This window comes from Diachasma alloeum, unplaced genomic scaffold, assembly GCF_001412515.2.
Source record: "Diachasma alloeum isolate Michigan unplaced genomic scaffold, Dall2.0 Dall_scaffold_00308, whole genome shotgun sequence".
In the NCBI taxonomy this organism is placed as follows: Eukaryota; Metazoa; Arthropoda; class Insecta; order Hymenoptera; family Braconidae; genus Diachasma; species Diachasma alloeum.
In genome coordinates, this window is record NW_021680447.1 from 122,079 (window position 1) to 134,594 (window position 12,516).

The 12,516-nt window shown below is 36.3% G+C and overlaps 1 protein-coding gene across 1 annotated transcript; it reads left to right on the top strand.

Annotated features, from left to right (window-relative positions):
* Positions 1-8,254: 8,254 nt before the first annotated feature.
* On the top strand, positions 8,255-11,606 carry LOC107039812 (cytochrome P450 4V2-like). Its single transcript, XM_015259628.1, has 4 exons — positions 8,255-8,353; positions 9,623-9,691; positions 9,765-9,927; positions 11,269-11,606. The coding sequence occupies exons 1-4, from the start codon at positions 8,255-8,257 to the stop codon at positions 11,604-11,606; spliced, it is 669 nt and encodes a 222-aa protein (XP_015115114.1).
* Positions 11,607-12,516: the final 910 nt, after the last annotated feature.

The window sequence follows — 12,516 nt, forward strand, 5'->3', positions numbered from 1 at the left end:
TTTTTTTACGAAAATTGTAATAATGAATTTCACTATGATGAATGCTGTGTTTAGATTAGTGCATGACAAGGCGAGACAAACGCGTAATTTTTAATTCAGTCATCGTTATGATTGTTCATAGAGAAAATAAAATTTTGATTTGGAGGGATATCTCGCTGATTTTCAGTGATCAATTCTGAATTTTCAAGAATTTATGCCCAATTTTAAAGACTTGCGATTCTGAAATTCAACGCATGCAAAATTGTGGAAGGCGAAAATTTCGTTTGCAATTTTTAGTACTATTATCAGAAATTTTCAGTGACATTGTCACTAATTTTCACGGAAGTATCACTGATTCGCAGGAATCTATCTGTACTGTTCGATAATCTACCACCACATTTCACTGATGGAAATAATTGATGATAAGGATTATACTAATCAGTGCCTCTTGTCACCAATAATTAGGAATTAATTCCTAAAAATCAGTGTCATGTCCTTAAGAATTACTGATGGGCACAGAAAAATTGTTTATTTGAATTATATAAATTTTATTTGAATACACGGACGAAAAAATTTAATAGAAAAACTCATCGAATTCGTTAGAAAATTCTATTGAATTTCTATTAAACTGTTCTATTAGTTTTTTGCTGATTCTGTTAAAATGTTCTATAGAAAATATTCAGTAAAAAAAGTCAATAGAATTCAATTTTTCTGTATAACTTATTCTATTGAGATATATTTTTTATAGAATTTCCTCGGCTCAAATTTTATAAGTTTTTACGTTTGATTTCCTTGATGAGAAGAAAAGAAAAATAGAATGAAAAAACTTAGAAAATTTTAGTCGAGCAAATTCTACACAAAATATATGAATAAGTTATATAGAAAAATCGAATTCTGTTGACTTTTTCTATTGAATGTTTTCTATTGAACATGTCAATAGAATCGCCCAAAAATCAATAGAAAATATAATGAAAATTTCATAGAATTTTCTAATGAATTCGATAGGTTTTTCTATTAACTTTTTTCGTGCGTGTAAAATAAATCGTTCATTCCAATCTAATAGAGAATTTATTTGATTCAAATAAAGTTTATTTAATTGGGTGTGTATTCCTGAAAATTCGTGATCTGTTCCTGAAAATCAATTTTTTTTGTTTCTTAAATGAAGAATTGTTTTCAGATTTTGAAACCTTAACAATGCAAATTAACAACAATAAATTTTATTTTTTGGAACAATATTTATTTATTTTTCCACATTTCCCAAATTTTACACCTCTGGAGACTATTGTAACTGGAGCGAAAGCCAATACATTTTTCCAAATTTATCAACACATCGTCAACAATTCCACTGATTATGATCATCTTCTTGAAACATCAGGATTATACTAATCAATGCCTCTTGTCACCAATAATTGAATTCGTCTTCCTGAGCGGAATAAAGTTGTGGAGGAACATTCGCGATTATTTGCAACGAAGAGCGAAATTTATTGAATTCGCGAAGACATTACCAGGACCACCGATCATCATCCACTCTCGTGGTCCTTGCGGTGTCCTCTGCAATCATCCCATAAGGATAAATAGCATACAGGTGCGTCAACAAAAGCTATCAGATAATTCCGGTATGGTGGGTATTTCAAGTTGAAAATATTTTGTTGTTTTGACTTTGAACTGCCCGCTTATTTTCTGACGCATTTCGGTGGTTCATTCGTTTTTGAGGAATCTTATCAGATGATGACCCTTCTCAAGGTCAAAGTCAAATCACGTGGGAGTGTTATGGCGGTGAGAAGGCGACAGCACATTGATTCGAAAGAGTGAAAAGAAGAGAAGCGGTAAAACGGTTTAAATCATTTGTGCCTATTGATCTGTTTTGTAATTTTTATAGGAATGGAAGAGAAGAAATCTGAAACGTTCAACAATTTTTATGAAGCTGGTAAGTTATTTCTATCTTTCGTTTCGTAAAATTTCTCAATCATTGGAGAAAAATTACGGAACAACTTGTTGTTCCCACAGCGGTGAGTCATCAGACGGATGGTTAATTTTTACGGTACAAATCGTAGAATTTCGAAACGTAAATTTTACGTTTTTTTTTCTGTTATTTTTACTGCATTTTTCGCTCCGTGTATCTCTTTTAAACTCAGGGACCAATCTATTATGTTCAATACTTATTCATCTTGATTCACGCACTCGAGTAACTTCTAGCTGAACCTGAGTTAAACTCAGGCTAAATCCTAATTTAACCTTGATGGAACCTTGATTGAACCCAGACTACAAACGAATTCGAGTCGTGAGAAGATCTCAATGTAGATTCATTTGACAGAACGACATGATACGCAAAAATTTTTAGGACATTTAATTGATGATGACTATAACATGAAAAAATAGAAGAAGAGAAGAGTGAAATAAGAATTAGAACAATCCATTCGCAAGCAAAATGCTAATTTATTAGCAATAGTAGTTTATTAGCTATACTCATTTATAAAAAAAACGCCATAATCCACTTGGTTTCTTCGAGGCCAATATCTAGATAAAAATGCGAAAAAAATCCCAGTGATGCAGCATACCCAGACATTTCTCCCATGAATCCTTCAATTATTTATCATTGTTTTGGCTTTTCACGCGAAATACCTTAATCTGGTCAAGGTCCAACAGGCAAATAACCAGTTTTGGGGTAGGAACCATTGGAAACAAAAAGAGATGAAGGAGATTGAGAATGCACGGCAAGCAGGTGCCTGCTCTTGAAGGATACTCTCATTCGATTATCAACGGTCTTACAAAGTTCTTGTGAGGAAATTGCGATCTGTCCCCTGCATTCGTACTAAAATGACGTTCGTCAGTGGAACATTTGAATTTCTGTCGCACGTTTCCGCTTTATTTGGTAAGTTTTTAATTTCTCAAACATCGAGCTGTCAAGAATTTGAATTATTGGATTATTGCAGAAATTCTCTTATCGACGCTCGTCTTCCTGAGCGGAATAAAGTTGTGGAGGAACATTCGCGATTATTTGCAACGAAGAGCGAAATTTATTGAATTCGCGAAGACATTACCAGGACCACCGACCCTGCCTGTTCTGGGGAATGCTTTGGAATTATGGGAGAGCGATAGTAACTTTTAAAATAAAACGAATCTCTTATGTCATGGGGGGATGGGTGTTATGATTTTTATCAATAATTTCAGGGGCCTCGTTGATTTTCACCAAAATTAGCCGTGACTTGAATGCACCTTTATTCAGGTTTTGGCTGGGACCGGTTCTCAAAGTTATAGTGACAGATCCGCGAGACTTTGAGGTTTTTAATTTCACGATACAAAATAGGTGATGATAATCTTCTGATGTGAATATTTTATATTCAATTCTTTCAGATAATACTTTCATCGACCAAGAGCACTCAAAAGGACCAAGTTTACCAGTTGCTGAAACCGATTGTTCAGTATGGTCTCATCAACATAGAAGGTGACAAAATTATTTATAGAAGAATCTAATTATTTTATTTATCAATATTTTAATTTTCATTAAGGGGAGACTACACTGTCAGAAAATTACTAAAATCAGTGAAATTTCGAATAAAAAATCTTGAAATTTTTAACAATTACTCATTCACACGAAATTTTCATGCATTTTATTATCGAAAAATTAGTTGAATTCTGGAGTATTGAATGGACTTGGAATTTTCAGGTGCCAATGATAACGGAAACTATTTAATAATTTGAAAATTCAAGCAACAATTTCTTTGAATTTTTAATCCAGGGAAAATTCAGTTGGATGTGATGTTCAATTTCCGCAATTAATTTGAAAATTCTAGATGCCATTGAAATATCAGCGATAATCTATCACGGAAAACCCACCCCCTTTCACTTATCCTGAGTTTCCAACCTGAATGAGAGATTCCATGAACGATGTGATCTTAAATTGAATTCAAATTCACAACGCTAAGAATTCAAGTGCAACTGTCGCTTAATTTTCAAAGTATTTACAAGTGTTCTATGAGTTTTAAAAATCGCGGGCGATTGTAGTGAGATTTCTCATGCATTGAAGATCGATTATATGTTTAAAAACGAATGATTAGTACGAAAAAAATGAATTGTTTATTGTTCGTTTGCCCGTTTATTTATTGTTCGTTTGTTCGTAAAGCCTCAGAAAAATTTGAAAAAATTGACATCTCATTTTCAAGTGCCACTGCTCTTCTATCAGGTGTTGTATACCGGTGTCACAAGAAGATACTGCTGTCAATATTGAATCATAGTTCAGTGATGGATACATACGTGGAGCTGTTCAATCGTTACTCGAAGATGTATGTCGCAAGTTTGGAAAAAAAGATCGGCATTGAAGAATTTGATGTTGAGGAGGACGTGAAGCACTGTATTGGCCATTTAGCATTCGGTGAGTGAGTGATCAAAGTCTCGATTATTCTCAATAACTCCTGAACGGAATCAGGTTGAGGGAGATGTCCCAGCAAGTGAATCCCCAAGGAAAGCTTCACCGGAAAATATTTATTTAAAAAAATTACCGTGATATTTTTTATAAATAAGATATTTTTGAGCTTTGATAAACTTGACCGAACAGAAAACAATCGTTTTTAGTTATAAAAATATAAAAGAATGATAAAAATAGAGAAATTCATACTGCATGTGAAAGCTATGCCCCAGTATAGTTGAATCCGAAACCTCACTCGTTCCAATGCTCGAAACCTTCATGTGCCAGTAGCCGAACTATTCTATAGCGGAAAGATCAACAACTAATTACGAGTATTAAATTCATTTTATATGTAGACCGGTACAAATTCTGTCACCAAATTATTCGACTATGAAGTTATACGAATAAACAATAATATATTGTCCACCAAGGGCGGAAGGTCATATTTTCCCCGCCCGAGAGGCACATGCCATTTTTTAACACGCCTGCAATGAAAAGTTTATATTTTGCTATCTGATGAGCGAGAGGAATATTAGTATATTGTGCATCAAGGGCGGAAAGTCATGTTTTCCCGCCCGAGGTACACGTGCTCTTTTTCGTAATATCTGCACGGAAAGTTCGATTTTCCTCTCCAAATGACGGGAGGAAAGTAGCTTATTCCATTCCTCGGATTTCTGTTGTTTTTGACGATCCTCAGAATGACATAACCCACGTTCCTCCCTGTATTTACGAAGAAAAATCGAACTATACCATGCAGTTATGACGAAATAGTATATTTCTAACCTAGGGAGGGAAATTAAAGGATCTTCAGCCGCCAGTGGTTAGACCGCGATTTTCCGTCTCGGCGTAGGCGCAAAGGCAGAGTTCCCTCCCGCGAAGCGGGAGGGAAATATAACTTTGCGCCCGCCGGGACGGAAAAGAGTATGTGTACCTAGGGAGGAAAACAGTACATCAAAACCCGCGTGTTTACTGTAATTGACACGCGGGTTCGAATGTCCTGTTTTCCTCCCTTGGTGCACAATCTACTATTTTAACCCGCCTACAAAGGAAAATTCGTATTTTGCTCTTTGATGACCGGGAGGAAAGTGAGTACTTTCCACCCTAGGGTAGAAAGTTTCTCCCTTGGGCGGAAAGTCTTGACAGCATTTAGTGTGTGGAAAAGAATTTAATTGATTTTCACATTCAAAAATGAATTGTCAGAGCCGTAGAAAAAACTGAGAACGATTTATCTACTTGCACTGATTTTTTTTTTACTAATCTAATGATAATATCTTGGACTGACAACAACACGAGAATCAATGGGGAGAAACGGGTTTAACCACTGGGACATCGGTTAGTTCTGCCGTCCAGATAACTGAATCACCATTTTTCGGCAGAAAACAGATTTTTGCAAAACTTCTCTTTTTCCGATGACTATTCAATTCAATCCCCATGTGATGAACTATGGCATCTTTTAATACTCACATGAATAAATAAATAGCTATGATTCCAACGGCCACCTCTTGACACTTATCACTATAAATGGGACTGAATGAGGCAATTCCACCGAGTGCCAACTTCGATCCTTTAATTTACATCTTTTTCGGAATACCAACGGCGTGAAATTCATTTTATTGCGACCGTCATCACGTGATATTTTATCAAGAGGATTTAGAAGACAATATCGGGGAGAAAATATCTAATTATGGATGGATATCGGTGATCGGAATCGCCGATAATTCTACTAGGACAGAGGCAGGTATTAGGACATCGACCTTATATGTTTTCCGTGTGAGAAATAAGTTATCATTCTCAGGTGTAAATACAGGAAGTAAAATGAATGACCCTTACCCACGCGGTTACCAATCTCGCCGTCGACCCGGGTGACCATTAATTAAATTAGTAATTTTGCGTATCGGTATAAATCGTTTATTTACCCTCCTTAGGTTAAAATAGCATATTTCGATACGAGTGAGGACTGCCAATTGCACGAACTGGAAATTCTCGTCTCACATGTGTCGAACAATATTTGTTGACAATTATTTTACGTTCAGCGAGTGGCCAAACTGTGCCGTTTTCGTTCACCAAAAAACGAAAAGACTTTTCGTTTACGAGTAAACAAAGAAGCTTTTTTCGGCACGAGGTGAACGTAGCAGCAGTGTCAAAATAGTATATTTCAGCACGTGTGGGGCTATTTCGTCTTTAACGTGTGTGGGGTTTACAGCATGAGCCGAAGGCGAGTGATGTAACCACACACGTTAAGGACGAAATTTCCCAACAAGTACTGAACAAAATTTTATGTCACGAAGCCTGAAACCGGCTGAATTAGACACGAGACCCGAAGCGTCGAGTGTGTAATCCAGCCGGTTTCAGGCATGAGTGGCATAATAGTTATTTTCATCACAAGGTCCACAAAGTATTTTCTGACGAATGTGGCCTATAATCACTTTCGTCAGAAAATACTTTTGGACCGTGTGATGAATGCAATTTCTCGCTTCGCTCGGTTAGATCGCGGTTTACGGGCCTTCTCAAGAAAATATACTTTATGTCATTAGGCCCGATAAACCGCGATTCTAACCTCGCTTCGCTCGGTTAGATCGCGGTTTTCGGGCCCAACGATATAAAATATCGTATATCACACGGCGATAAAAGCATTATCTGGTGAATGTGATTATAATCCTCGCCAGATAATACTTTTATCGCCTTATGACATAAGATACTAATTCCAACATTAATTATTGAACACTGAATACTAATGTAAATATTGAAATTAATGAGTGAGCGTTTGGTTAGCGTAAATTGTCAAACTCGTCCATCCTGTTTTTGTATGAATTTTTACTTAGGATATCTTTCTATGTACATGTTGTAAATACTGTCTCGCCATCGACTTATGAAGTTTTTTTTTTACAAATACACGGAGAGAAATTTTTGATTAAAATTATCCTACCGTTCTATAAAAGTGTATCATGAGTCATCGTTTCCTCATTTCTACCCCGAAATTTAGTAAAAATTAACATATGATGATCAAATTTTATTCTACGTTAGAGAAATTTTATCCTGATAAAAATAAAAATTACTGTGCCGGTAGAGTAAAAATTACTGTACCGCTAGGATAAAATTCACCAACCGTTCTAGAATATTTGTTGTTATCTACATAAAAATTATTGGACTGGAAGGGTAAAATTTATTATGCGTCAGAATAAAATTTCTCTAACGTAGAATAAAATTTGATCATCATATATTAATTTTGACTAAATTTCAGGATTGAAATGGAGGAAGCGATGACTCATGATACACTTTTATAGAACGGTAGGATAATTTTTATAAAAAATTTCTCTCCGTGTAGTTAATTTTTCATTACTGTCTTTATTTTGAATATGCATTATTCGATCCTGTAATTGGCCTGTGCTGTTGAATCTTTATGAAATAAAAATGAAAATGAAAATTCCCATCTACGCCAAAATCGCTATTGTTGCCTGTAATTTTTTTCTAGAAACAATACTCGGCATGGCAGAAACTATTACACCGGAAGATCAAAAGCCGTTTGTGGAGAGGGGAGATAAGTGCGTCGATGTCCAATAAAAAAGATGGATCATCCTGATCGGTCCACCGATCGGTTTGCGGAGCACTTGATCAATTGATCGTTTATTTTTGCAGGGCTCTGGGCATTTTCACGCACAGAATGGCGAGGCCTTGGCTGTACCCAAACTTCATCTTCAGACTCACCCAACGAGGGAGAGATTTTTACTGGATAACTGACAAGACCCATGAATTCATCAATAGTGTAAATGTTATCGGAAGGATCAATCCTATTTCGAATTACATGATTTTCTTTCATTCCAGGTGATTGAACAGAAGACGAGTGAGTATGAAGCATCACATGAGAAAGTTATGAGCCCGCTAGTAGACTCTATTATCGATCACGTGATGAAAACTGGTGCGTGGTCCCAACCAGAAATACGGGACGAACTTACCACTACTTTTGTTGGAGTATGTTCTTCATTATAATTGAACTAGTGAACGCCAGATTAAATTATACTATTTTATTTTTTTTATCACGCTGTGTGTAAAGTAACATTTTACGCACGCTCCGCGTGCGCAAAACCCCACTTCCCACACATTTCGATGAAAAATAGGGTTCGATACTCGCGGGAAAAGTGTTTTTAGACTCGTGGGATTATATCACTCGCCTTCGGCTCGTGCTATAAACCTCCCACGAGCCCAAAAACACTTTCCCGCAATCGTATCGAAATATACTATTTTGTAATACCTGCCTCAAAAGTTCACTTTTCGAAACCGTTTAGTGTGTATAAAGTGGTTGTTTTACGCACAATGTGCGTAAAGTTCAGAGGTCGTGCGTAAAGTGAATTCTCGTGCGTAAAGCGAAGCTTCGAAATTCACTTTACGCACGACCTTGAACTTTACGCACACCGTGCACAAAAGCAACCACTTTACCCCCACTACGGTTCCGAACAGTGAACTCGTCAGGTATTACAAAAAATAGGATGTGTTACGCGTGCGTGCGAAAAGTTGGTTCTTTACGCACTTGTAACACAATATACTAATTTGATTCAATTTCCATTTCCATATTCACAATTTGATTAATTTAATTTTTTCCATACTTATTCTTATTATATGTATACATTTTTCCTTCATTCACAAGTGACAACATTGAATGAAGAGGAATTATGTTAAAGATTAATTAAAAGTGGTTTTTTTGTGATCAAAACAGACACGCAAAACAAAAGTTATTCGAAATATCATTCAGAGGCAATAGAAAAATCTCTCCACGTATTCCAGAAAATTTCAAAAATCTATTTTTCCTTTTATATGGTAAAAGGATATCGGTACTCTTCATTCTCATGGTCAGGAATGGAAATGAAAAAGGAAATGAAAGAGTAATCAGAAAGGGATAATCGGCTAGAAAATGTTTCGAATCACTTTTGTTCTTGAAGTATTAGAGGGATATCAATATTTCAGTGAGAAGAAATTCATAAAATGCAAAAATTGGGCGGAAAGAACTAAAAAAATTGATTTTTCAATGTCTCTGGAAAGTGTTAAAATCGATATTTTTTTTTGAATAATGGAAGAATATTCATCAATTAGATTTCTATCCTTGTCTTTTGATAGAATGAATAGAATAATTGACAGAAATTGAGGATTAGGGACTAAAAATTTTATCCGATTACTATTATGTAATAACTCAGTTGTACCAAATCTTGAATAGTTAATTCTGAAAATCGTATTCTTCATTTTTAGTTAAACGATACAATAGGAGGACTTCTATGCTTCGTCACATTGATGCTTGCGATTCATCCTGATGTTCAAGTATGGAATAGCTTCAATTTATTTCCTCAATCGAATCGACGAATCACAGTAGATGATTTCCGTCATTTTTCAGGCAAAAGCGCGAGCTGAAGTTAAAGAGATAGTAGGTGACGAGGAAGTAACCACGGAGGCGATTCCCAAATTAAATTACATTGATATGATAGTTCGAGAGACCATAAGATTGTTCCCTGTGGGTCCTCTCCTTCCTCGAGTAACCACAGAACCGATAGAGCTCAGTAATTTATTTTATTCATCCATTTAAATTTTGACTTGTACAAACCGAGACCTTCAACATTATCGAATATGTCCCGATAGCTTCGTTGCGTAGCAACGAGAGGGATGAGTTGTGTCGGATAAAAATCACGAGCGCGAAGTACGAGTGATTTTTCTGCAAAGCCCATTCCGATCGCCGATACGCAGGGAAACTCGAGGAAAATATCCGATGAATTTTGAAGATTGAGGGGTATTCGAAACAGACTTTTTCCATCCAAGTTTCGATCAAGAAAATTTCACTGTGAAACAAAATCCATCTGTTAGTTCCAATCAGGGGCTCCCCAGACGGAAAAATTTATATTTTGAAAAATATGTTTAAAAATATTTCAAATTGGCCCAATTTGTTAAAAAAATAGAAAATATATGATTTCCACATTTTTTTTACATTCTTTATAAATTTGAAAAATATACGAAATTGGCCCATATTCTATATTTTTTAAATATATTTTTTAATGGGGGTCACTCGACCAGGAAATGTTTTATTTTTCATGTAAATATCAACATGAAAAATAACCAGTGGAATCATCAAAAATTATCAATTGACTATATTGGCTGAAATTTGAGTGGGAAAAATTCTCACTTATAATACCACAAGAGCTTCAAAATTATCGGGTATTTTCCGATAGGTTCCCTGCAAACAAACGAAGGAGTCTAGTTTTTCAGGTTAAAAAATCACCAGTGCGAAGCACCAGTGATTTTTCCTGAAAAACTTGACGACTTCGTTTGTACGCAGGGAACCTTGAGGAAAATGCCCTATTAATTTTGAAGCTCGTGTGGTATTCGGGTGATTATTTTTCCAATCCAAATGTCGGGCAATATAATTGGACCATGAGACGAAACTCACAATTGAGAAACGAAAATTGTATAATTAACACAACGACACAATTGAATTCAATCTGTCAGTTTGACGAGGGGTTAATTCGACTGCATGATGTTTTGTTTCTCATATAGCAACTACCAGAGAAAATTATCAAAAAATTATCAGTTGAAAACTCTGTAGCTTGTACCACGTGATGTCGAATGGGCCAATTATATTGCCCGATATTTGGGTTGGAAAAATAATCAGTAGTAATACCCCAAGAGCTGCAAAATTATCGGATATTTCCCGATAGCTTCGTTGCAAACAAATGTCAAGTTGTGCAGGTTAAAAAATCCCGAGCACTTGCGCGAGTGATGGGAGAATAATCATTATTTATTATATATATTTATTGTTATTCTTTTCCACTATCCCATGCGATCTTGATTTGCGGATTTGTATAATCATGGAAATGAACACCAGAAATCAAGTTCACTCACTGTTCCAGCGACCTGCACCGTTCCGGAGGGATGTTCCCTGTACATGGTGCCGTTCGCCACTCACAGAGATCCCCGCTACTGGGAGAAGCCCGAGGAGTTCATCCCTGAAAGATTTTCCCCAGAGAACTCAAAGAATCGTCACCCATTCGCCTTTCTACCCTTCAGCAGCGGTTTCAGGAGCTGTCCGGGCTCGAAATACGGCATGATGAGTCTCAAAGTACTCGTTGCGTATATTGTTCGATCATTTTATCTGGAGTCAAGCATGAAACTTGATAAAATTCAATTGCATACGCATATATCCACCAGGAGCTCCGATGGATATAAATTATCTATTCGAAAAATTTAATCATCGCTGATTCTCAATTCAATTGAATTTCAATGCAGAGTGAAATAAACGTATCAAATTAAAAAATTCAAGATTGATTAGATCATTTCCAAACCTTGTAATGTTATGGAGTATTTTAATGGAGAGAAAATAAATGAGTACAATATTAAATTTAATATTGAATACATCTCTCGTTTATTAGATTTTTTAGGCCCGATGGCACCAAGCCTTAAGGGGTAACAGAATGCCGCAAATTTTCCAACCCGAGTCGAGGATTTGGTTCTGATTGGACGTACACAGGTCTTTCAAGATCTCTCCAGACCTAGATGGACCTGGTAAGTCCTAATCAGTTCTGCGACGTACTTTTCCAGAGACCATTCGAATCCTCAGTTCTTTTCGGTCCTGAGAAGTCCTCCTCGATGCTACCGAGAACGCGTGATTTTACGAGCGGGTGAAGGGGAAGGCATGTATGCGGAGGGTTGAAATTTGTAGCCAACGAGGAGACAGGGTTGCAGAATATATTTTAGCCACCCTCATCTCCCCGTTTGCAGGTTTGAGAGTTCTGAATAGCCCGTCGCTTAAATAGTTGGAATCAACACTCGCCCGACTAAAAAATTCGATTTTGGCGAAAGTCGACTTTCTCTCTGGAAAAACAGACAATCTGACTCTTTGGCTCGGGGTGAAAAAAAAATTTTTATTTCGACTTTTGTCGCGCCTTCGGGGGTTTCATTAGCATCAGAATTGTTAGAAAATACAGAATCAACTTTCACTTGGCGAAAAAATTCAATTTTGGCGAAAATCGACTTTCACCCTTGACCCACGTGAAAATGAAAAATTTTTTTCCCCTTTTCTGTCACCTCCGAGGGTTTCATTGGCATCAGGGGGTCAATAAATACAGAATCAACGTTCACTATTTTTTATTTAAACACCC

Bases quoted from the DNA above. Each gene is read 5' to 3' on its own strand.
- LOC107039812 (XM_015259628.1), top strand. From the start codon at position 8,255: ATGAGCCCGCTAGTAGACTCTATTATCGATCACGTGATGAAAACTGGT. The intron at 8,354-9,622 runs GTATGTTCTTCA...CTTCATTTTTAG, and splicing joins TTACCACTACTTTTGTTGGA to TTAAACGATACAATAGGAGG. The intron at 9,692-9,764 runs GTATGGAATAGC...GTCATTTTTCAG, and splicing joins CGATTCATCCTGATGTTCAA to GCAAAAGCGCGAGCTGAAGT.